Source organism: Anopheles funestus, chromosome 2RL (assembly GCF_943734845.2).
Source record: "Anopheles funestus chromosome 2RL, idAnoFuneDA-416_04, whole genome shotgun sequence".
Classification (NCBI taxonomy): domain Eukaryota; kingdom Metazoa; phylum Arthropoda; class Insecta; order Diptera; family Culicidae; genus Anopheles; species Anopheles funestus.
In genome coordinates, this window is record NC_064598.1 from 3778766 (window position 1) to 3802810 (window position 24045).

The window sequence follows — 24045 nt, forward strand, 5'->3', positions numbered from 1 at the left end:
ATATTTTAACTGTCTATGATAACAATATTTTAATTTCAAATTGACACAATCTTCATCTGTCAAATATCTTCTTTCGGAACGTGCTGGACCGCGGCCTCATGTAATGAATACCGTAATATCGGAAGTGCAGTGTAAAAATATGTGATACAGGATAAGCAGAAGGTGGAAAATGGTGTAACATTTCACGGGCAAATTATAATGTTTCGGTTGTTGAAGGTAACCAATAAAGGAACGCACCGCAGCCGATGATAACCCTTTGCAACACCCGGTGCAATTGTACTTGAAAGATGAGGTGTGCACAACATCAGTCAGCATAACATCATTACCTGCTGGACATAATTGGAACCTACAGGCTGTGTGTGAGCTGCAGTGCGTGAAGAGTGGTCTGACACGCTTTATAGATTACTGCTGATCCGGTGATAGTGGTGTACCGTGCGTGTGACGTGAAGTTCATAGTGCATTTTAGTTCCTGAGCCAACTTGTGGCTGATTGCACGAGTGGTATATACCGGAGTAAGGAAGGAGGGCAGTACACGGTCAAAGTACAGCACGATGTGCAAAGGCGTAAACAGTAGTTAACATTACTTTCGTACGGCAGCTAGCATAAGGGGAAGAAATTTATGCTGTTCCAAAGCGGGAACAAATTGTGAGTGAGTGTTTTTGAGCGATATCGCAATAAGTTGCAGGTTGCAATACTGGTTGTTCCTAAGAACCGCAAGAACGAAATAGTGTAAACTGCATCAACATGACGTCGCATTGGGAAGATTTTTATGCTACTCACCTACCGCCGAACTGCTTCGAGGATAATCGATCGCTGCTGAAGGAATTCTGCGACCGACACTACAAACTCAAGAGTCCCATCGTGCTCGTTACGGTAATTGTAATTTTGTTTTCATTTGTCTTGTTTTTGCTTTTCACTGCAATGGGGAGATTATTTTGTTAAACTGACGAGACAATTAGGGAAATACATTTTCAACTATTGGTTTGTGTTTGCATAAGAAAAAAGTTAAATAATGTTAACAGCATTATTAAAAGAAAAGAAATTCAAATCAAATCATATGATCAAACACTAAGGAAATGCAAACTTTTCATACACGAAAGCACAACAGTAAATAAAAAAACAGACATTATTGTTAACATACCTATCTCCTATTTGACATGGTACCAACATTAGATTTACGATCCCTCCGAGTGCGTATCAATTCCCTTTGCTCACATCAACAGGTGGTGGTGGTGGTGGTTGTTTCGACTACGACGATATGCTGACAATACGGTTGTTAGTTGGAAAGTAGATTTAAAAATCAAAGTAGCATGTTTCTATGCTGTTCCTTAGTTACCTCGTGGTACCTGTTTGGTACGTAGCTTTAGTAATATGTAATGCACATTCTTTCATTTCCATACCTATACTCCAAAAGAAATAAAAGTAACGATTCTTTTCTACACCTAAAACGGGGTCTGATCTTATTGATCCCCCCCCATTTGTGTTCCGAGTAGAACGTGGCTACTTTAATCCCAGCGTACTCGATTTATTAGATTGTGCACGTTCGATTTTGGTAGGTGGTTTCCTTTTATGAATAAAACATAAAGTTACCCCATCGACAGCGTTACCATTGCTACAATGATCCTTTTTTGGTTTTGGCCCTCTGCCCCATTACAACTATACAACAACGGAACAACACACGAAATGAATCAGGTGAATCAGGAATTGAGGAAAAGTGATAAAACACAAATTAGACCTTTCTTCCTTTTATTTGTAGTTGCGCTGTGAAGGTTTGCAGCAAACGAAAAGAACACCTGAGAAGGTGATTTAGTGGAGAAAAGATACCCGTAAACAGTATAATTACTGAACTAAAGCTCAAAGAAAATGATTTACTGAGTGATGATTTTACTTACCATCATATGGCGGATAAGAATTTGATAATTCGAGCTGTACATTACTGGAGGAAATGTTTTTTTTATTATAAAATTGTTGGTGAAGAATGTTCTGTTCAGTTAGAATCACTCGACTTTAAGTAACTCTGGACAACTACACGGGTAAATGGGAAATCTGTGTAACAGACGTTTTCCTAGAAAGTTTGTCAAACCTCATTGGACTTCCAAATGAGGAACATAACTCTTTCCTTTCTTCCAGTTAATGGACATCAGGAACTGGGTGGGAAAAGCAGGAGAACTTTTGCACAACTTGTCCCAAGTGTGTTTCCAAGGGTTTTCTTGCTTGGAAAATGTGTCCTGCTCGTTTCCTGAATAGCTGTTTTCCCTTAGATAATACTACGCCAGTTGTCAATCCCGTTAACAAGTTTGATATTTGAATACAATCCAATTTGATATTTTGTTCCTTTGTGAATTACTGTCTAAACTTTTTTATCGATGTTTTCATAACCAGCACAAATTTTTATGTTTTATTTTTAATTTCTCATATGTTGTGTTTCCTACTTCATTTGAATCAGAACAGACGATTCTTGCATAATGTATTGTCCGGTGGGAAAGAGAAAAGGCAAATATCCTTCTTGATTAAGTGTTTTGTTTCAAGCAAATTTGCTATCTTGGGAATAATACTTTTTCGTTAATATCTAATACAAGGTGGAAATCTGTTTGTAACCATGCTCAAATTTATTTTTATTTAGTACATATTTTTATTAGCAAACATTAACCATATTATATTTCAATAATTTTAATAGCCCTTTTATGAACTTTTGTTTTTTTTGTGTGTTTTTGTTATATTTTTTCCAAATCGCCCAACTGTCCGTTGCAGTCCGGTGGTACAACCGTTCCGTTGGAACACAACACGGTGCGCTTTGTCGATAACTTTAGTGCCGGCAATCGGGGTTCCGCTTCGGCCGAGTATTTTCTTGAGCATGGGTATGCCGTTATATTTATGCATCGAAGCAAATCACTGGAACCATTTTCACGCCACTTCACCGGCCAGCAGCTGCTCGACATGCTGGAACTGCACGAGGAAGGAATGAGCACCACAATAACCGGTAAGTTCTCACTTTTGGTACAATTTTCAACTAATATGGCGAGAAACACGTTTCAAGAATGTAGAAACTCTTTCAATCGATCACTTATGGGATAGAACTTTACGAAACAAAGAAAGTTACTAATGTGTCAACTGTAGTTTGAAGAAAGGAATACTTCGTATCATAGATTAAGCTGATTCCCATAGAAAATAAATCTATTCTCGCTCACGTTTACGGTGTATCATATTCCTGGCAAACGTTTTATCAGTAGACTACTTTTTACCTCTTTCCTTTGTCACATTGTTAATGAAGATTTCCGCCATTTCTTGCTTATTATTCATTTCTATTTTTGCATTAACAGCACGGGGGAACCGTGCCAGATGATGTTAGCAAAGTGGAAAACTACAAACCCAGGATACATAACAGAATAATGCATTCATGCAAATAACTGCCCTTCCATTTTCCAGTGAAACCCGACTCGGTGGATGTGCTGGCACCGGTACTGGACAAGTACAAAAATGCCCAGGAAACGCACCGGATGCTGTACATCACCTTCACCAGCGTGGTCGACTACATGTGGCTGTTGCGTGCGGCCTGCGAATCGTTGGCACCGTTCGAGCGGAATGCGGTGCTGTTTTTGGCCGCCGCCGTTTCCGACTTCTACGTGCCGCAGGATGAGATGCCAACGCACAAGATACAGTCCGGGCACGGCGCTCCAACGATATCGCTCCAACTCGTGCCAAAGATGTTGGCTCCGCTCGTGAGCCTCTGGGTGCCCCACGCGTACGTGGTGTCGTTTAAACTGGAAACGGACGAAGCGCTGTTGATCGCAAAATCGCGCGAAAGTCTTAACAAGTACAAGCACAAGCTGGTGATCGCGAACATACTGCAGACGCGCAAGAATCGTGTCGTTTTCGTGACGCCCAGCACCAATTACGAGATCGTGCTGACGAAGGATCAGGCCCTGTCCGGGCTCGAGATCGAGGAACCGATCGTGGCGGACGTAGTACGGCGACATCAAGATTACGTGCGGGAGACGGAGCAGCAGACACACCAATGACCCACGCGTTCGACCCGACCCTCGCCCAACAGTGGGCCCGGGACGCAGGTCGACTGTCACGTTATGTTACCGCATTTCTGCAAAGTGTTAAACCCGGGCCGGAAGTATTAGCTACGGAACCGAGTACTCAATCGTCAGCTGTCGTAGTGTTCGGTCAGATAGCTCATTCGTCGTCGGGTGGGCAAACAAAAATAGATGAAAAAATGTGAAACAACGTTATGAAGGGGATGTTTTTTTGTCTTCGTTATCTTCATTGGACGGTTCTTTTCGTGTTACCTAACTGTTATTTGGTTGTATCGAACAATGTATGTAAGTTTGTTCCGTTGGTATAGAATGTTATAAATTATTAGGAATATTTTTGTTTTGGGTAGTTTTATAAGTTTACGTATAAACACATTCCACGCTTTAGTGTAACGCCGTCATTTTGAATTAATTCTATTTACCTGTGTGAAATGATTGCAATCTTTTCATTATTATTACAAAACAAAAGGATAAAGAAACAAGTGAAACACCAGAAGAAGTAACTCTTTTTTGAAGCCTTGAGGTGGGAAAATAAAATTTCCAACATGTTCCTTAGCACATGAGTATCCTCTTTCAGGTCGGAAGCAAGCAAATTCCTACAAAAAATCATGCATCTCCTTGCATGTTTCCTTGCACTTTTCTCGTGTAGACTGCACCAACAGTTCCTAGCTAATAGTATCCAGTAGATCGCAGTTTCCTGTACGCGCATGCTCTATGTGGGACACAATGCGTCGACGAACTTAATGTGGCAAATGTTAACCTCCGTTTTTTTGTTGAGTTCGTGTCTTGATTGCTATACATTTGTACGACGTAGTAATAAAAGGCCGTAGCAATTGCCCCGATGCTACGTATCCAAGTTAACAAAACACTTAAAACACGATTCTGATCTGATCCTGCTATACGAAAAGGTGTGCGCAAAACATATGTAGAACCAAACCGCCGTAGTGAGGAGATTAGTGAAATGCTCCCCTGAACCATTGAGCTTACAGCAAACCGGAGGTGTATCGAAACGGACTAAAGGTTAAGGAGACTCATTTTGGGGAACCTGCTTACGACCTGTTACGACATGTTACAGCAGGATTCTTATAACAGTTTTACTGAATGGTGGAGGAGGTGAGTAGATACATAAGTAGTATAAAATACTAAGCAAAACGAAACTGTGCTGCTCTTCTCATTTCAAACCACCTGAAACATGTGACATGGTACCGTGGTAAAACGTAAACCGAACTAACCGTAGTGGGGTTGCTAACTACTAACTATGGGAAAGTAAAATAGGTGACCATGTTTGGTGTAGAAGTAAGGAAAAGATCCCTTTAAAGCAAGAAAGCATATTCGACGATATCATTTTATACACAGTGGTAGGAATAAATATATGTATGGTGCCTCCTTTTATAGTATTACAATGAAATTGTATCGGAACCATTAAAAGAGAAAGACTCTTAAGGGAACAGGCTTTTGACAATTTGTTATTATTTGTTCAGTGTAATGACGAAAGCTATCCAAAATGAAGCCCAACAATTTTAACTTTACTATTAACAGAAATAAAAACATAGGATCTTGCAAAACGTTCCGCAACGGGAAAAGTAAAAACACTGATGTATAACTAGAATATTTACTCCTTACGTTTACATATCACTCTATTTTTTGCGAACGTGAAGAAACTGATCTATAAACCTATAGAAAAAAGGACAAAACCTTTCTACAAATTATTCCAATAGACTACAGAAATGGGAAAACCAAACCATTTACTGATGCACGAATCAACTCAACAGGCAATTAATTTTGGTTTGTCCAATTGTCGTAGGAAGAGACATACATATATTCACAGCAGTAGCTATGGAAAGACGATTAGTAGCTTTACGTTAACCTGTTCTTGAATGTTTTGTAAATGTTTGCATTTACCACAATTAATTTTAAAACAGTATGCTTTAAAACAGCTGGCAATCGAAGCTTGATTGCTAAGTAAAGGTGTAGTTGTGTTAAGAACGTTAATCAAAATAAAATAAGAACGTCCCCTTTTTGTTGAAAGTGTTGCAGTGTTGTAGTAATTGTAATATGAGGCAAGTAGTTCAACGTATAAACAAATCTGAAGTAAAACAAAAAATCGTTTCCTGTTAATGCCAACACATTTAAGATGAGAGCATAGAGAGAGAAAAAAAACGGTAAATAAATACTTAAAACAAACACACATATAAAAAGTAACCATCGGTAGTTTAACTAAAGTAGTAAACAAGTGTTATCAAAAGGCACGAAGAAGGTAGACAAAAAACGAGTAATGAAAACGAACTAAAGTAAAGGATAAAACAAGCAACTAAGTAAAACTATGAACCTATGATAAATCAAGTAACAGAGGAAGCAGGAGGAGGAAGCTATGGTAGTAAAATTAGATACTCTGAATCAAGAACGTCTGTCCTCGCGATAAGTAGATGAAGAACCACACCATCAAACGTAGCGTGCTTGAACAACAACAAAATGCGGTCCTATACACCCGTAGCATTCAACAATGTAGCGCATTTGCTTTAAAACATTGCTGGCCGATGGGCAGCCACAGTGGATACCACGAAGTATGGAAGGTTTAGAACATAGCACAGGATGAATTGAAGAACTGTCTAGGGATTGTACTCATACCATGATATGATAGATATGATTAATAGTTTTGTTACGTGTTAATGTTGCATTTACTCTGTCGTTACGTTTTTCCTTTCGTTTCGTTGCGTTTCTTATTACGTTATACTTCCCTAGTTTCAGTAAGATTTACCATTTTTTTACCATGAATTGCGGGCATATGTTACTTAAACACTTTACATTGGTGGCCAGTTGTTAATGTAGCTGAAAACATTTGTTTTTTTTTTTGCATGAAGTGTCCCTCTTGATCATAATATGACACGAAAGGTACCAAGAATGAGGAATTAAAAGAATGGAGCAGGTATGTTAATACGAAGAACTGAAGGAACCAGTTATATTTAGACAACCAGATTAAATGATATACACGTTTAGCGATAACTTATATATACACAAACACCCAAGTATATACATGTGTAATAACTACAGATATATAAAATGCGTATACACATAACCCTATTACAGGCTATAATAAATAAAAAAAAATAACTGAACCCCCCTTAAAATGTAGGAAAATGTCGAAATTTGTGTTGCCGGTTTCCTCCTCGCACGTGCATCAGAAATCGATCGTATCTGGTAGGTAAGAATTGTACGGTAATCTAGTATACATTGATATTTGTTTATTTCTTTCTTTCATCAATCGAAGCAATCCAGCCATAAGTAATCCGGTTGGCAATTAAATTCGCAACGAGTCTTTCTAAAGGTGTTGTGGGGAAATTTTAGGTTTAAATTATACATCGTGACCGTGATCAAATCGTTGAAGTAAGAATAACGACTTTTGTTTTTGGCCAAAAAACAAACAACGCAACGGTAGAAAATGCCAGATAATGGTTTTACGCAGATAATCACGAGCGGGTGTCTTTACACCGATACGAATGATGTGCGCAGATCACAGCGTCGCTCCTATCAGCTAAACGAAGATTCATCTGTTTGTGACGAACCAAAGGAATTCCCGCAGTATGAAACTTCCTCCGGTAGCGACGATGTGCGTCGAATGTTGACCGAACGTAGTGGCGCTTCAAAGCGGTCGATTGATCGCGAACGGGAAACGGATCGATACAGTGAAGAGCACCGCGAAGGGGACCGCTGGTACACGGAGCAACCGTACAATTACGAGTCGTTCGAGGGTAGCGGTTACACTTACTGGCGCAATCAGGGTAGACCTGCTGTACGGTTAAAGTTGGCACACCAGGAACCGATCTCCATTCGACCGAGGAACAAAAACCCACAAATTGTGAACGTTTGCCAAACGTTTCGCTTTCCGGACAATTTTATCACGCAAAACAATGCCACGCGGATGGTCCAGCAGCAGGATCGGTTGATACATCAGCCATTTCCCATACCCGCTGTACGTAGGCCTTCCATGCTATCGCCGTACCGTAGTGGCAGTCGATCACGCGTTGGTGGGTTTTTTAGCGTACACAGACGGCATCGTAACATGCACAGCCAGACAAGCCGAACGTTGATAGAGTTGGTTGAAGCGGAACAGAAGATGCAGCAACAGCAAGCGAACAGCAGACCAGCAGCTGGGCCACGCACCACGACAAACTTTGGCGCTTCTTCGTACCGGAAGCCAGAGGGCTCACTGCTAGCTTCCAGCGACAGTGAATCATCCATCGGTGAGCCGGTCGATGTCCGGTCGCGAATGCCACCAGTGGACCGAAAGGCTAAAGTTTTGTCGATGGCTCGTGAGCAGCTGCGCGCTGGCAACGGTCGTGCATCGCAGGTGCCGTACTTTGATCGCACCAAGCGAAATCATTCCTGTACAAAGCTCGTTGACGGCGGTGCTACGATGGGAGGTCATTATGGTAGAAGCACTAAGGTGGCGGCAGCAGGAACGATCGGAAAATCGTCCAAGTTTACGGCAAAGTCGAAAGCAGATAATCGGCCAAGGATGCACGCGCAGGATGTGCACGAGTTCGTGGATGATCCGTTTGTCTCGAACCCGGGCCGTACTCGAAAGCTTCATCTGGCCGAAGATTCTATCGACGATGAAGAAGGGTTGGACGAGGAAGAGGACGCATCCGATGACGATTCGATCGATGAGCAGCTGGACAACGAACGGGACGAATGCAATGGGCCGATCGATTTGGACTGTGAAGGTGCCGAAGATCATACTGAGGAACTGATCGGTGATGCGTTCGGGCGACGGCATGCACACGGTGCGGAAGTCGTTTGCGTTGCTGCGGGTGCAAAAGAAAGCCCGGCAAGCATTGCCGCCATTGTGGATAAGTTGCAGGACAATGTGTGGGAAGTGTGTCTGGAGGGTATCTGGGATTTGATGGATACGGCGAGCAGGATTGATTGGAAGATGCAGGAAAAGTACATCACCGTCATAAACCGGAAGCTGATCGAGTTCCTGAAATCGCCTCGGACAGCTCTGTGCCGGTCGGCTTGCCAGGTGTCGGGCGAGCTGTTTCGCCAGGCCAAATCCACCAAACGGCCAGAGTTTGACGAGATGGTCGACATATTGCTGTGTAAGACGGCTGATCCGAATCGCTTCATTCAGAAGGATGCGAACGTGGCGTTGGACAAATTGGTCACCTACATTCCAACGCCCCACACCGTACGAGCGATATCGAATCGTGGAACCATGTAAGTCGGCTTTTCATCCATGCCAGGACGATGCTATTAAAGTCTTTACTCTATTCTTGCAGCCACCGTAATCCGTTGGTGCGTACCGCTACGGCAAGATTGCTCGTGTGCATTTGTGTCGTTTCCGGGCTCGATGCGATCCTGGGAACCACGGCCAACACGCGGACACGCAAAACCATCCTGTCAATGTTGGCAAAGTTTTTGACGGACAAAAATCTCGAAACAAGGTAATTTTCCGTATTGATCATAGCCGGTTTTATCCTTGCTACCGAATGATAACACTAACATTTCATTACTGTGCAGAAAATTTGGCGAACGGTTGTACCGTATGTTGCGCAAGCATAAATTTTTCGATGAATACTTCTACAAGGACATGGATAACAATTTGCGCACAAATCTAAAACGGGTGCTGAAAGGAGTCTAGCTTATTTGTCCGACGTTTTTTGGTCAAACTGGAGCATAATCACAATGTATGTAGCAGAAGCGGCGAGTGTCTGGAAAGTGGAAGACAATAACAAGGACATTACAGCGCGAAGAACGAGCACAAGGACATCGAATCGGATTCGAACTTACCGAACCGAATAAACCGTAATTAATCGCATATAGTCCATTGGCTGTAAATTCAAATGGTTGCAACTTGGTGCGAACGATAAAATTGTTAATCTGATCCCACAATGATGCGTTGTAGAAAGGTTTAAGTAAAATGCGCTTGATTTCATTTACCTGTTGATAAAACAAAAAAACAATATATGTATTTTTGTACAAGCGCTCTGTCTGTAGATTCTTACTTTTTCGATGGCCTGACTGGAGGAACGACATAGACAGAATAGTAGAATGATGGAATATGCAACTTCCACCACTTGAGCTGTATTGTGTAGAGGGAGATTTTATATGATACGTTTACATTGCATAAATACAATTACATTTTATGCTACGGCTAGCTTACCATGAAACGGCATCGGTTGCATGGGAATGCGAAACTGGAATGTTATACCAATGAACACGAGCACTACAATTGCCGCCGTAGACCAGCCAAACTGGGTGTTTACCATTTGCAGACATTTTTGCAACCGTCCAAATAAGTATTCCGTTCTTTGCAGTATACAACGACACTGGTGTGTAACATTCGCTTCATCAACCGTGTATCGATCATCGTCTTCGGGTGATATGGAGAGCTCCGTTGCGATCGCTTCCAGTTGTGAGGAGATGAGTTCCGTCAAATATATTTGTAAATTAACACGTGCAAGACAAATCGCAGACGGTACGATCAGTTGTAGAGCAATGCCAGGTGAACGTAATCCGAGATATATCATCAGGCTTGTTCGAAAAACTGACCTACTGATTCCGACACTGTACATAATATAGAATGTTGCACTGAAATATCTCTTCGTACGTTTCGCACCACCTAGCAAGGAGTCAATTTCCATCAGCTCCTCCATTAACCGTTGGATGCCCTTTCCAGTCACTGCTGCCTGCACCAAGATAACAAAGCTGGTGGACAGTACGCTGGTGCTGATGAACCAACCGAAAAAATCTCGTTCCAGTTGAATACTGTAAATAATATATTGCTGCAGCATAATGAACGATATCAAACACAAGCTGTAGCACACGCTCAGCAGAGATTTACACAGTTGATCAGCGGTATCAAATATTGGCATTAGACCGAGTAATTTGAAAATGCCATGATTGATAAACACTTCCATTATTGCTGGATCGTTTGAGCTAACAGGCGCATACAGTTGCGTTTGCTTTTGCAGCGCAACAAATTAAGCAAAAAGGTAGAGCAAGATTAATATTAAATGCTAAAATATTCATGGTAGTGAAGTGGCTAATAATGACCCTGCACGTCACGTGTGCATTTTCAAAGGGGAAGTGAGATTAACACATTATGTACAGACGATTATAGTGGCCTTAATATTTCATTGCACTAGTTTTCAAAATCGAACTGCAACAATATTATCAGATACGTTCCGACTGATGCCATGACCTGCAAAAAGGAAGAAATTCATTGTACAAATGACATAATGCGTGAAAAGATAAAGTCAAATTACTTACCAGATGAAAAAATTTAAGATCTATTTGAAAGAAATTCATGACCGTGAAGCATATTGGTTGATGCATTATTTGATTGCCAAGCTGTTCTACCAACTGTACTTTGTTTCGCAAAGAATAAGCACATTATTTGTGGTTAGTCATACAACTCAGGAAAATATTTAATCGCTTTACCATCATTACCTCTGATTGGTTCTTCTTTTGTTGTATGATTGAATGTATGGCCTCAAATTTGTGTAGATTATTTATTACGAGCTGCGTCTAAGATAGTAACACAATGGAAAATAAATGAACCTTTCATTGTTGTTTCATGCTTACCTCCCTTAGAACCAACTCTCCAAGATATGTAGCAATGGAAAAGTATCCAAACACTGCCATTATCAATACCGTGGGTTCTGAAAGTATGCAATTTTTTGTTGTTGCTTGTGTTGCTGATTGTTAGTTCGTTTATTACCTAGCATGTGATTAAATTGAAATCCGTGTTGTTTGAATTCGATTGAGCACACGTAGAATAATTGGAAACTTTTCGCAGTAAGAACATAGAAAAACATTCCTGAAACGATAAAGATGGCTTAAAAATTAAATAAAAAGAAACTTTATCGTAAAAGACACTTACCGAAGATGGTAACGTTGGGTAAGCCACACTCTTCATTTAAATGGTTGACCGCTCGGAAGCACTGCATTTGCACAGTGGCCAACGAATTTAGATCTCTGCAAAATCGCATACTAACGTATTCCGTTATACTTGTCGGTTGATCATTATGGCGCATGGTAGTAGCGATCATTTTCTCCAAGTGCCTCGCCATGTACCGAATTCGCTTCAGGATTTGGTAACAGAACACAAGAAACAGTCCGTGCATGAGAAATACTACAAACAATCCGTACACCTTGAAGCCAAAAATTAATCCATTTGCCCGATTGATTCGCAATACATTCACTAGCAAATAGCCAAGCGATACAGTGATTGCACCACCGAAACCTACGGCACAGTTTGACGCAAGGCTTTGGGCAGGATCTCGACGCATGTTTAGCGTGTACAGATGGCTATCAATATCTTCAAGGCACTGGATAATGGATACGTTTGGTTTGTAGAAATACTTCATAAGCGTGGACGTTTGTATGGAAAGCACCGTGGCCGCTATTCCAAGCAGCATTAGCAGATCGATAACGCTTAACACCAGGTCTCGCTGGTACAGTATTTTGTGTAGATCAAATATGCAAAGCGTGAAGAATGTAACACTCACTCCAATGATCAGTGTTGTGTAGATAAACACACGAGGAGCTCTTGATCTATGATCGTCGGTACCTATCGGTCCACCAAACATGTTATGCAAGAAAATGATAACAGTTTCTGCGCGCATATTCTTCACCCGGTCTAATGGACAATTAGAACAGACTGTCGTTGCGTATAATCTGGCTAGAGCGTTTTTATACCTCCATATTCCAACATGTAATTAATGGAGTCACATATTTCATATTGGATGGTATTCTAATGATCAAATTTGGGTATTTCGGCTGTATATAAACATGAAGCATGTGGAATGCAGGCATTTCTTTCTAAGGCCACAAACCCATACAATTCTGTGGTAACTGTTGTAATAATCAAGTCAATAATTTAATACCATCCTTTTCTGTAACACTAGAGCGTGCTAAGCACATTCTTGATGATCGGCATCAATTGTTTTCGTGATGCTTTCAAATTGTGTTGTTGAAAAAACTTGCCTTTCCGATCCGATGTAGATAATTCTTCAAGCTCAAAATTCATCTCCTTACGCGCTTGGAGAGCTGTAACAATCTGTTAAATGCGGCAGTTAGTATATTTATTGACCATGACAAAATGTTGGTTTCTACGAAACTAACCTGTTCTGCTAATCTTTCATCATCGATTGGAATAATGCCAATGTCGCGACGCACGTTCCCATCTGGAAGTACCTTTAGTCCAAGCAGTATCACAACGTTACTAGCGGTGTTGTTGGCAAATCGAAACAGATGTTCCATCTGATCTGGTAGCTTTATATACTCTTGTACTGCCATTGGAAACCCTGGTACCGACACGATCCGATCGTTTTGCGCTATGATTTTCAAATCTTTTAGCAGCAATTGATATGCGTTCAGTTCGGACACATCGCTACGCGCCTGCACGAGCGACTGAAACAGTTGCTCTCTGTGTGCTAGTCGATTGTCTTCCGATATATTTCGGTATGTTTCAATTTTTGCTGCAATTTCGTGATCGAGCGGTTTCGCCTTATCGGCTTGTTTGGAAAAGTTAACCGTATCTAACACGATGGCCCCTGTGAGTAAAAATAATTAAAAATAAGGTAAGTATTGTTATGAACCATCACAAAATGTGTGAGGCTTACCATATAGCAAATCCATCGCAACGTTGTATCCTTCCGGTAATTCTGCTAATGTTCTTTGGCTGAATATGTCTCGACCAATTAACGTTGCACATGACCCGACAAGCTCGATCGTTTTGAAAGCATTTGAATTGAACTGAGCATTGGATTCGATGGGCCGATGATCAACGATCCCCACAACGTTATGTTCCAGTTTCGTGACGTGATGATCTACGAGAATAACACTTAACGCTTGTTTTTCCACGTTCCAATCGATCTCATCCCGGCATATCAAATCGTCGAGTGCAATTCCATGTCGCCTAACGAAGAATGTTACTTCGGTTTTCAGCGGTAGCTCGGCACGAGTAACATTCAGAACCGGAAACACTATGGTACTATCTTTCCGATACCAGGTGCTTAATAGTGTTGGCACGTGTTGCAAATGAAATGCAAAAGCAATCGAACTTACTGCTGAATCCAAATCGCAACTTTCATTGCCAATGACTGCAATTTTGCTTATCTTTAAAAGAAAAAGTAGAAATGTAAGGAATGCCTCGAACGGATATGGTCACATTTTAATGAGTATAGCAACTTACAGCATCTTTTAAAGCGCTTCGGCATCGCTGCAAGTACGTGTTCATTGTGCGAACTGTGTTTCGCGTTTGACTGGGGTGGCGTTTTTAACTCAGTTTAGTAAAAAATCACAATCGACGACTAGGTATTTCTATTTTGGTAATGAAATATACACGATGCAAATAGTAAACAATCGCAAAACCAGCCGGCTAAATTTTGGACAGTATTTTGACATAAAAACCAAGATAGTTAAATAAAGCTGTCTGATGATTTTCATGTAGATATCTTGGCGGTATTTTCTCGAAAATTTCCCTCTCTTGACACTTCTCTTCGTATGTTTGTGTTTGTGTTTTGATTTGCGAAAAAAGAAGGGTTCCAAATTTTTGCCTACAATATTTTTGTGCATTAAAAACTGGTGCATTCGGGTGCATTTGTTCAGCAGAGTGTGCAATTTGATGGAATTATTCCCTCGAGCAGCAGGTTGTGGTGTTGGATGGTGGAAAAACTTGCGTTAGGAGTGTTGAAATACTAGTAATATTTTCTCGATCATTTTTACGTCGTCATTTGAAGGCAACGTGTGAAGTGTTATTTTTTTTCCCTGACCTCATCATTCGCACCTACACTTGTTACGCAAAAAGAATACGAGCGAGCAGACGCGAATAGTGATTAGGGAAAGCACAACAGAACCGAAAAATGTCCTTTCGTTTGCTGACCACACGTTTGTACAAACATGGTCGCCTGCTGGTCCAGAACTATCTCAAGCGGGATATACACGTTAGCAACGTTTGGTCAAACCCTACGGAGAGTGCAAAAGTGAACAAGATTAACGAAACGCTGAGGCATGATCTGCGGATCAACGAGTTCCGGAACAACAGTTTCCTGCGGTTTGGTAACCAAGCGCGTCGCCTCTTCATCGACAATGTGTTAAACAGGGTTACCAATCCGTACTCCATCGATTTGCGGCTGCAAGCCACAAAGAAGTATGTAGAAGGTGACGAAAGAATTTGGTGGTGAATGTTCTTGAACGGATATTTGTTTCGTTTTTTTATATTGTAGACTGTTGTATGGCGATTCTACTCCTTTCTTTGCCCTGGTCGGAGTGAGCTTGGCCTCAGGAGACGGCGTGCTGACCAAGAACGATGAGCTGGAAGCCGTCTGTTGGGAGATTAGGGTACTTTTCATATTATATGCAATAGTTTTATTGGTCTAATAGTAGATTGGCTCATGTATGTTGTTTCGCTTTCTACCATAGCATGCGATGTCAAACTTTCAGGAGAAAGTGGGTGAGAAAGACATCGAAAGCCGTCTGGATGAGGAGTTCGGAATAGAGAACTTAAACATTGGCAAACCCATTGCTAAAGGCTGCTCGGCCGTTGTGTATGCCGCTTCGCTTAAAGAACCGGATAGTGTCTTTAGTGACACTTCGTCGTCCCAATCGGAACATAGAGCAACCCCAGAAGAAAGGGTGGAGGCAACGCAAGATTTCTCTGGCCAGTGGAGCAACGGCAATAGTGCGCTACTGTTGCCGGAAAGAACGTCTTCGGCCGTTTTGCGTCAAATGATAAATGATAGTGATGACCAAACGGGAGCAAATAACAATCGCAGAGTGCGGTTTAATAGTGAAACAAGAATTAGAACGATGTCTGAAAATAGCGCATCATCAAAGCATGAGCACAGCATAAACGATTATTTGCGCGAATCAAACGAAAAAGATTATAACATCGAAGAATATCCGTTGGCACTGAAGATGATGTTTAATTACGACATACAAAGCAACGCGATGGCCATTCTGAAGGGAATGTACCGTGAAACTGTTCCGGCCAAGAGAAGAACCATCGAAAGTGCGTGGGAAAAAAGGTAATTAACAGTGTACAGCAACTGCAAATACTGTAGCATGATTGGGTAACTCTTTTTTTGTTGCTTTTAGTCTCATGGAAAAGACCAATTTTCTTCCACCTCATCCAAACGTGGTGGAAATGTACGGTGTATTTTGTGACCAAGTGCCGGACTTGTCCATGTCCGCAACGCTGTATCCGATGGCACTGCCCCAACGGCTGAATCCGCAAGGTTACGGACGCAACATGAGTTTGTTTCTGTTGATGAAACGATACAACATAAATTTGAAAGAATACCTCCAGCAGCCAGGCGTGGATATGCGTACACGCATTCTTTTGTTTGCGCAGCTGCTGGAAGCCGTCGCACATTTGAATCGTCACGGCGTTTCACATCGGGACATTAAGTCGGATAACATTCTCATCGAACTGCGCCCGAATATGCCACCGACGCTGGTGTTGACCGATTTTGGATGCTGCGTTGCAGACAAGCGAAATGGATTGCGCATCCCGTACACCTCGGACGAGATTGATAAGGGCGGCAATATGGCGTTAATGGCACCGGAGATTATCGAACAGTTGCCGGGTACGTTTGCAATACTGAACTACACCAAAGCGGATCTTTGGGCTTGTGGCGCAATTGCGTACGAAATTTTTGGCAGTGATAATCCTTTTTATTCTGATATGGTATGTAATGGTGCTGAGATTGCGGATAGGAAGCATTCCATACATTTTAGCGCTCTTTTGTCTGTCTTTCGAAATATCGTTTCAGTATTCGGCTCTCAAAAACACGACATACGAGGAGCATATGCTACCAGCAATGGATCAAGATGTTCCGAAGTTGATCCAGTGTCTTGTACAGAATATTCTGCAGAGAAATCCCAACAAAGTAGGTATCACTCCCGCAAATGTTTCACACCCAGGAAGCAATAAATTAATGGTGCGTCCTTTTTAGCGCTTAAGCCCGGACCTTGCAGCGAACGTGATGCAACTGTTCCTGTGGTCACCATCGTCATGGTTACGCGAGCAGTACGTACCGTCTAGCAATGAAATTTTGCAATGGTTGCTGAGTCTCACGACAAAGATCCTTTGCGAGGGCCCATTGCGGGTCACTCCCGATGGTACGATGGGTCGCAGAACATACACGGAGTACTTACTGATAGCGAGCTTTCTTTCACGAGTACGTTTGGAGCGGATCAAGTGTGCGCTCGATTGGATACATACGGTTAATGTTGGCTCTTCGTAAGAATTGTGATATTGCTATGCTGTGAGTATATAACAGATAGTGCGGGTTGAATAAACATATTTATTTTTAACACATATTTCCGATACAGTCAGACGTCGTTGAAAGCTAACTTTTTTCTTAGCACAGAAAGAAACCCTACCAGATCGCCTGTTTCGCGGAGGTGCGTTCTTATGGCGTCTAGCTTGTGGTGTGCAGGATACATTTCATCCACTGGAATAATATGTAAGTAGCATTGCTTTTAATGAACAATCTATTTATTTATACACACGTATATATACACATGCCAGAATCTTACCCGTTATTCCTTTGTCATTGTATGAAAGCTTAACTTTTGTTTTGTGATCATCGTTAAATGTTATCTGTAATATTCAAATGGTAACATTAGTTTTGATTAGACGAATGATGCGCGATTGTTTTTATTTGTATTGTTCCTCACCTCAACCTGTTTCCGTTCTGGTGTACAAGCAATAGTAATACCCATAATTCTTTGCAATTCACCAAACTGTTCAGTAAACCTTTCATTTGCACGTTTTGAATGTTCTGCAATGATAACAATTGCTGTTGTATGAAATAGTTTTTATGCGTTTCTACTACACAATTACCTTGATTTTTGTCATAATTATTAAGTTGTTCCGATACACGGGTTCGTTTCAACTCGGTTTCTTTAACGATAGCTTGATTAATCTGAGCTCGTACTGCATCTATCTTGGTAGATGCATTTTGTCGCTGTTGTTGCCTTTCCAAGCATTCTGCTTCCAGTTCGGTTGCCGTGCTGAGTAACTCTTGCAAGTAATTTTGTGTTGGAATATTATTCCCGAGAGCTGGAATCAAATTGTCTAACAAACATCGAATGAATAAAACTGACTCCGTAAGCGGGTATGATACCTGCAATAACAAGCGCTACATACCAATTCCATGATCAGACATATTCATTCGTGGAAAGTAATCACTTTAAAGTGCTTTAGGACGTGTAGAAATTGATAATTTTTGCGACTATAAGCACGAAAGCGAAACACGGACGGTATATCAAGCCAAACAATAACATAAAAAAGTCATTTCAAGCGCAATTCAAACATAAACAATTGTCAAACAAGCCGTTAAATATTTTCCTAAGGTGTATACGAGAGGTGTGATGCTGTTTGAAATGTGACCCCGTCACTACATGCTTAGCAATTGTCGCGCTTGCGAACGATTGCGTTCCTAAGGCTAAAGCCTTAGGTTGGACATAGACGAAGCGAGATTTACGCGGATCGAGTAATACGCGGGTGTCAATTTTGGTATAACGTCGGTCAAACAGGCGAGTAAACCGCGCCTCGTGTATGGACCAAACCGCGTACGCAGTGCCAATAGCTTAAGAAAATCTATTTACTGCAGCTATGAACCTACTCTTTTTGTTGTAGTTTTTAGTCCTTGTAGCGAAATCTTTATGTTTTGGTTCTTCTTAACCAGAAAATCATCAACAAAATTGTAAACAACTCTTTATGTCATCGATCTCGCTACCGAGTAAACGCAGAGTTGCTGCACTTCAACAACTCTGCGGAAACGCGGGCGCGATAGCAGGCGCGGCAAATTTGACACCTGAACTGGGCTAAATCTGGTATAAACTAGCCGCGTATTACTCGATCCGCGTAAATCTCGCTTCGTCTATTTCCAACCTTAGAAGATTGGCAAATTTATAGATATTTTTTTTAAAGATTTTTTTTTCTTTTTTGTATTTAAAGCATTATTTGAGTGAAAAGAAACTTATTTCAACTAATTCGCATCAAAATAAATCAATTTTTAAAATTTTGCTTAATTTCCAAAAAAAAAAACCTAAGGCTAACCCCTTAGGAAATTTTCAAGCTTTTTAATTTTTTATATTTTTGTCTTATTTTTTATGCTTTCTTCTATTTAAAGCATTATTTGAGTGAAAAGAAACTTATTGCAACCAATTTGCATCAAAATAAATCAATTTTTAAAATTTTGCAAAATTTCCCAAAAAAAACCAAGGCTAATCCCTTAGGAAATTTTCGGGTTTTCAGAATTTTTTATTTTTTTCTTATTTTTTATGCTTTCTTCTATTTAAAGCATTATTTGAGTGAAAAGAAACTTATTTCAACTAATTCGCATCAAAATAAATCAATTTTTAAAATTTTGCTTAATTTCCAAAAAAAAAACCTAAGGCTAACCCCTTAGGAAATTTTCAAGCTTTTTAATTTTTTATATTTTTGTCTTATTTTTTATGCTTTCTTCTATTTAAAGCATTATTTGAGTGAAAAGAAACTTATTGCAACCAATTTGCATCAAAATAAATCAATTTTTAAAATTTTGCAAAATTTCCCAAAAAAAAACCAAGGCTAACCCCTTAGGAAATTTTGGGGTTTTCAGAATTTTTTTATTTTTTCTTATTTTTTATGCTTTCTTCTATTTAAAGCATTATTTGAGTGAAAAGAAACTTATTCCAACCAATTCGCATCAAAATAAATCAATTTTTAAAATTTTGCTAAATTTCCCAGAAAAAACCAAGGCTAACCCCTTAGGAAATTTTCGGGTTTTCAGAATTTTTAATTTTTTTCTTATTTTTTATGCTTTTTTCTATTTAAAGCATTATTTGAGTGAAAAGAAACTTATTCCAACCAATTCGCATCAAAATAAATCAATTTTTAAAATTTTGCTAAATTTCCCAGAAAAAACCAAGGCTAACCCCTTAGGAAATTTTCGGGTTTTCAGAATTTTTTTATTTTTTTCTTATTTTTTATGCTTTCTTCTATTTAAAGGGTTATTTGAGTGAAAAGAAACTCATTTCAACCAATTCGCATCAAAATAAATCAATTTTTAAAATTTTGCTAAATTTCCCCAAAAAAAAACCAAGGCTAACCCCTTAGGAAATTTTCGGGTTTTCAGATTTTTTTATTTTTTTCTTATTTTTTATGCTTTCTTCTATTTAAAGCATTATTTGAGTGAAAAGAAACTTATTTCAACCAATTCGCATCAAAATAAATCAATTTTTAAAATTTTGCTAAATTTCCAAAAAAAACCAAGGCTAACCCCTTAAGAAATTTTCGGGTTTTCAGAATTTTTTTATTTTTTTCTTATTTTTTATGCTTTCTTCTATTTAAAGCATTATTTGAGTGAAAAGAAACGTATTCCAATCAATTCGCATCAAAATAAATCAATTTTTAAAATTTTGCTAAATTTCCCCAAAAAAAAACCAAGGCTAACCCCTTAGGAAATTTTCGGGTTTTCAGAATTTTTTTATTTTTTTCTTATTTTTTATGCTTTTTTCTATTTAAAGCATTATTTGAGTGAAAAGAAACTTATTCCAACCAATTCGCATCAAAATAAATCAATTTTTAAAATTTTGCAAAATTTCCCAAAAAAAACCAAGGCTAACCCCTTAGGAAATTTTCGGGTTTTCAGATTTTTTTTATTTTTTTCTTATTTTTTATGCTTTCTTCTATTTAAAGGGTTATTTGAGTGAAAAGAAACTCATTTCAACCAATTCGCATCAAAATAAATCAATTTTTAAAATTTTGCTAAATTTCCCAGAAAAAACCAAGGCTAACCCCTTAAGAAATTTTCGGGTTTTCAGAATTTTTTTATTTTTTTCTTATTTTTTATGCTTTCTTCTATTTAAAGCGTTATTTGAGTGAAAAGAAACTTATTTCAACCAATTCGCATCAAAATAAATCAATTTTTAAAATTTTGCTAAATTTCCCAGAAAAAACCAAGGCTAACCCCTTAAGAAATTTTCGGGTTTTCAGAATTTTTTTATTTTTTTCTTATTTTTTATGCTTTCTTCTATTTAAAGCATTATTTGAGTGAAAAGAAACGTATTCCAACCAATTCGCATCAAAATAAATCAATTTTTAAAATTTTGCTAAATTTCCCAAAAAAAACCAAGGCTAACCCCTTAGGAAATTTTCGGGTTTTCAGAATTTTTTTTATTTTTTTCCTATTTTTTATGCTTTTTTCTATTTACAGCATTATTTGAGTGAAAAGAAACTTATTCCAACCAATTCGCATCAAAATAAATCAATTTTTAAAATTTTGCTAAATTTCCCAAAAAAAACCAAGGCTAACCCCTTAGGAAATTTTCGGGTTTTCAGAATTTTTTTATTTTTTTCTTATTTTTTATGATTTCTTCTATTTAAAGCATTATTTGAGTGAAAAGAAACTTATTTCAACCAATTCGCATCAAAATAAATCAATTTTTAAAATTTTGCTAAATTTCCCAAAAAAACCAAGGCTAACCCCTTAGGAAATTTTCGGGTTTTCAGATTTTTTTTTATTTTTTTCTTATTTTTTATGCTTTCTTCTATTTGAAGCATTATTTGAGTGAAAAGAAACTTATTGCAACCAATTCGCTTCAACGCATTACACTGTGTATAAATGTGAAGAAATATTAATTCCTTTCGGATCAATCGCAATATTTAGGAGCATTATTAAGTACAACTTTTGTTCTGATAAGTTCATTGGGCTCTGCATGTTCTACATTCCACATACCATCTCCACATCAGTGATGTCAAACTCGTTTTAGCACACCGACTGTACGGATTAAAATCATCATTTGTTTCATACCCGTTTTTCTGGTGAAATGATCTGGTTTCTGGTTCATTCAGACTACAAACGAAATTCTCACTATTTCCTTACAGTTCTGATTGAAAACATTATGACTTTCCCGTGCACGGACAATGCGATGGTGTATAACTAGAGCAAGTTAAATAAATTTCACATTAATTAAGATCAGACAATGCTCTAGTAAGTATATGAAGAAAATGGAATTTGTGTATTGAAAATAAAAATTTGAAGAGCCAATATGTTGTTTGGTTATTCCATTGATGACCCAAAACATCATACATCCGATACGCAAAAGCGATGTTGGGAAAACCCCGCATAACATAGCTCAAAACCTTCACAAACACATGTACGATCGGCTATTAAACAGGTTTTACTTCCCGTTGAAACGGAGAGTTTTCAGATGGTCGTAGTGTTGCTCACGCGGGAAACAATCTTTTAATCTGGATCAGTACGATTAAACAACTTCGATTGTCAACATGTATACGAAGCATTTTCCGGCGCTGTTCTCCGCCCTGCTGTTGGGGATGCTGGGCAGCGTAACGTCTGCGCCATCCGGCGGTGATTTTGTCTTTCCCGAGCTGAACGAACTGGCCATTGGTGATCGGTGTACGATCCCGCCTCCTCCAGGGGCGAAAGGAATTCCAAATGCTAGGGAAGGTATCTGCCAGCGCGTGCGCGACTGCACAACGTTTATTCCGCGCATTATTCTGGAACCGTTTGATATCCGGCGCGACATTTGCTATTTCGAGGTGCACGATCCGGTTGTGTGTTGTGTAGAATTTCCTATACCCGTTCAACTTAATCTCTTCAACAAAAAACGCTACACGGTGGAAGATTTAGATGATAGTAATCTAATTCATTAGCCAGATATAGCCAGTGGCAGTCCGACGATGGGCGAGAGTAGAGAAAAATATTAATATGTATTACGAATAAATACGATTGTTTTAAACACGTTTAACACGTTTAACACTGGGGTTTTTTTTACTGGGGGCCAGACTTTATTGCTTAAAGTGCAGTGTTGTATGAAATAAGATGTGCTGTAAAAGTGTATCTAGTGTCAGTTTCTGAAAACTGATCGATACGATCGAGTTTCTAGGCAACAAATAAAAATTAGAAATGTTGATAACGAATTTGAAACAGTTGATTTTATATTGCATTACCACTCATCTTAGATAAGTTAATTAATTTTTTTTAAATTGAGAACACATTGTACATTTTGCAATAAGAGTAACATTACTGACAACATAGCATAAGTTCTTTGTTCGATCTTTTCTTGGATCGTAGAATTCTAGCCAGGAATATTACTGGTTTAATATGCAGGAATATTACTGATTTAATATGTCAATACTTACTGCATGATTTGAGGCCGTTGGTTACGTCAAATACTAAGAAAAGAAAAGTTACAGGCGATAATTCGCATCGATCGCGATTGTCTTATCACTAGAACTTCTGCTCATTTACCATTTAGTCGTGTACTGTGATTGATACGTAGCGGAACGTCCTTTTACCAGCTCCGTACGATTGTTTAGCTTCGTAGTGTTTGGTTTATTGAACATTTTAACAATACACAATCGTAAAATGCAGCTCGCAATGTTTACGTCTTTGTGTCTGGTGCTGATCATTTCTGCGGTGTCCACCAACGTTATTCCGAACGATGCATCTGAGACTACTCAATCGTTGAAAACGGTCGAAAATACTCAAAGTGTTAATGTCGTTCCAAAGGACGTGTCCCAGATTTCGCAATCCTCGAAAACGGTCGAAAACGGTCGCAGAATCTCAAGCTTCGTTCCGAAGAGCGAATCCGAGAAGATACATTTCAAGAATACAGACGAAATCCTCCTAGGAAATCGCTGCCAGTTAGATGGATTCAAGGGCGTCTGTACGATAATGGGTGAATGTCCGGAATACCTCAATGAACGGGAATCCAAAGCGGAAAATGATCTTTGCCAGGACGAACGTCAAAACATGGTCATATGTTGTAGCATATCCTCGTCGGAGGGAAGCTCTACGGATGCGACTGAGATTGAATAGGAGACACGGTTAAAAAGGTTTGCGATAAGACGAAAGAAGCAGCGAGAGAGAGAGAGAAAACGCATATTTGGAAAATGTTTCATGTTAATGTGTTTATGGACGGTTTCAATAAACAAAACATACCATTGAATTTATTCCCGTATTTTATTACCTTATCA

The 24045-nt window shown here is 39.4% G+C and overlaps 7 protein-coding genes across 10 annotated transcripts; 4 read left to right on the forward strand and 3 right to left on the reverse strand.

Annotated features, from left to right (window-relative positions):
- Positions 1–85: 85 nt before the first annotated feature.
- Positions 86–7168, forward strand: LOC125774805 (phosphopantothenate--cysteine ligase). Its single transcript, XM_049445042.1, has 3 exons — positions 86–873; positions 2752–2980; positions 3427–7168. The coding sequence occupies exons 1-3, from the start codon at positions 745–747 to the stop codon at positions 4017–4019; spliced, it is 951 nt and encodes a 316-aa protein (XP_049300999.1). The 5' UTR covers positions 86–744; the 3' UTR covers positions 4020–7168.
- LOC125774787 (uncharacterized) lies at positions 7154–10022 on the forward strand. 2 transcript variants are annotated; one of them, XM_049445020.1, is made up of 4 exons: positions 7154–7238; positions 7309–9257; positions 9320–9484; positions 9561–10022. In XM_049445020.1, the coding sequence occupies exons 2-4, from the start codon at positions 7480–7482 to the stop codon at positions 9679–9681; spliced, it is 2064 nt and encodes a 687-aa protein (XP_049300977.1). In that variant the 5' UTR covers positions 7154–7238; positions 7309–7479; the 3' UTR covers positions 9682–10022. The 2 variants fall into 2 exon arrangements, with proteins under 2 accessions (XP_049300977.1, XP_049300976.1); XM_049445019.1 differs by lacking the exon at positions 7154–7238 and having other exon boundaries at positions 7294–9257.
- A 1107-nt stretch (positions 10023–11129) lies between these two features.
- Positions 11130–12778, reverse strand: LOC125774798 (gustatory and pheromone receptor 32a-like). Of its 2 annotated transcripts, XM_049445033.1 has the most exons (6): positions 11926–12778; positions 11764–11862; positions 11628–11704; positions 11493–11570; positions 11313–11405; positions 11130–11244 (listed from the first exon to the last, which is right to left on the reverse strand). In XM_049445033.1, the coding sequence occupies exons 1-6, from the start codon at positions 12668–12670 to the stop codon at positions 11185–11187; spliced, it is 1152 nt and encodes a 383-aa protein (XP_049300990.1). In that variant the 5' UTR covers positions 12671–12778; the 3' UTR covers positions 11130–11184. The 2 variants fall into 2 exon arrangements, with proteins under 2 accessions (XP_049300990.1, XP_049300989.1); XM_049445032.1 differs by having other exon boundaries at positions 11210–11405.
- Positions 12779–12896: 118 nt separating this feature from the next.
- On the reverse strand, positions 12897–14532 carry LOC125774801 (exopolyphosphatase PRUNE1). Its single transcript, XM_049445037.1, has 5 exons — positions 14460–14532; positions 14242–14369; positions 13670–14165; positions 13170–13600; positions 12897–13104 (listed from the first exon to the last, which is right to left on the reverse strand). Exons 2-5 carry the CDS (start codon positions 14284–14286, stop codon positions 12949–12951), a joined length of 1128 nt encoding a protein of 375 aa, XP_049300994.1. The 5' UTR covers positions 14287–14369; positions 14460–14532; the 3' UTR covers positions 12897–12948.
- Positions 14533–14578: 46 nt separating this feature from the next.
- Positions 14579–17372, forward strand: LOC125774789 (serine/threonine-protein kinase Pink1, mitochondrial). The gene is made up of 6 exons (XM_049445023.1): positions 14579–15198; positions 15275–15389; positions 15471–16075; positions 16146–16737; positions 16823–16939; positions 17006–17372. Exons 1-6 carry the CDS (start codon positions 14912–14914, stop codon positions 17294–17296), a joined length of 2007 nt encoding a protein of 668 aa, XP_049300980.1. The 5' UTR covers positions 14579–14911; the 3' UTR covers positions 17297–17372.
- LOC125774809 (uncharacterized) lies at positions 17337–18486 on the reverse strand. 2 transcript variants are annotated; one of them, XM_049445048.1, is made up of 5 exons: positions 18205–18486; positions 17899–18117; positions 17733–17836; positions 17592–17655; positions 17337–17506 (listed from the first exon to the last, which is right to left on the reverse strand). In XM_049445048.1, the coding sequence occupies exons 1-5, from the start codon at positions 18227–18229 to the stop codon at positions 17385–17387; spliced, it is 534 nt and encodes a 177-aa protein (XP_049301005.1). In that variant the 5' UTR covers positions 18230–18486; the 3' UTR covers positions 17337–17384. The 2 variants fall into 2 exon arrangements, with proteins under 2 accessions (XP_049301005.1, XP_049301004.1); XM_049445047.1 differs by having other exon boundaries at positions 17899–18132; positions 18205–18478.
- A 3760-nt stretch (positions 18487–22246) lies between these two features.
- LOC125774814 (uncharacterized) lies at positions 22247–24017 on the forward strand. The gene has a single exon (XM_049445057.1). The coding sequence runs from the start codon at positions 22333–22335 to the stop codon at positions 22717–22719; it is 387 nt and encodes a 128-aa protein (XP_049301014.1). The 5' UTR covers positions 22247–22332; the 3' UTR covers positions 22720–24017.
- The last annotated feature ends 28 nt before the right edge of the window (positions 24018–24045 follow it).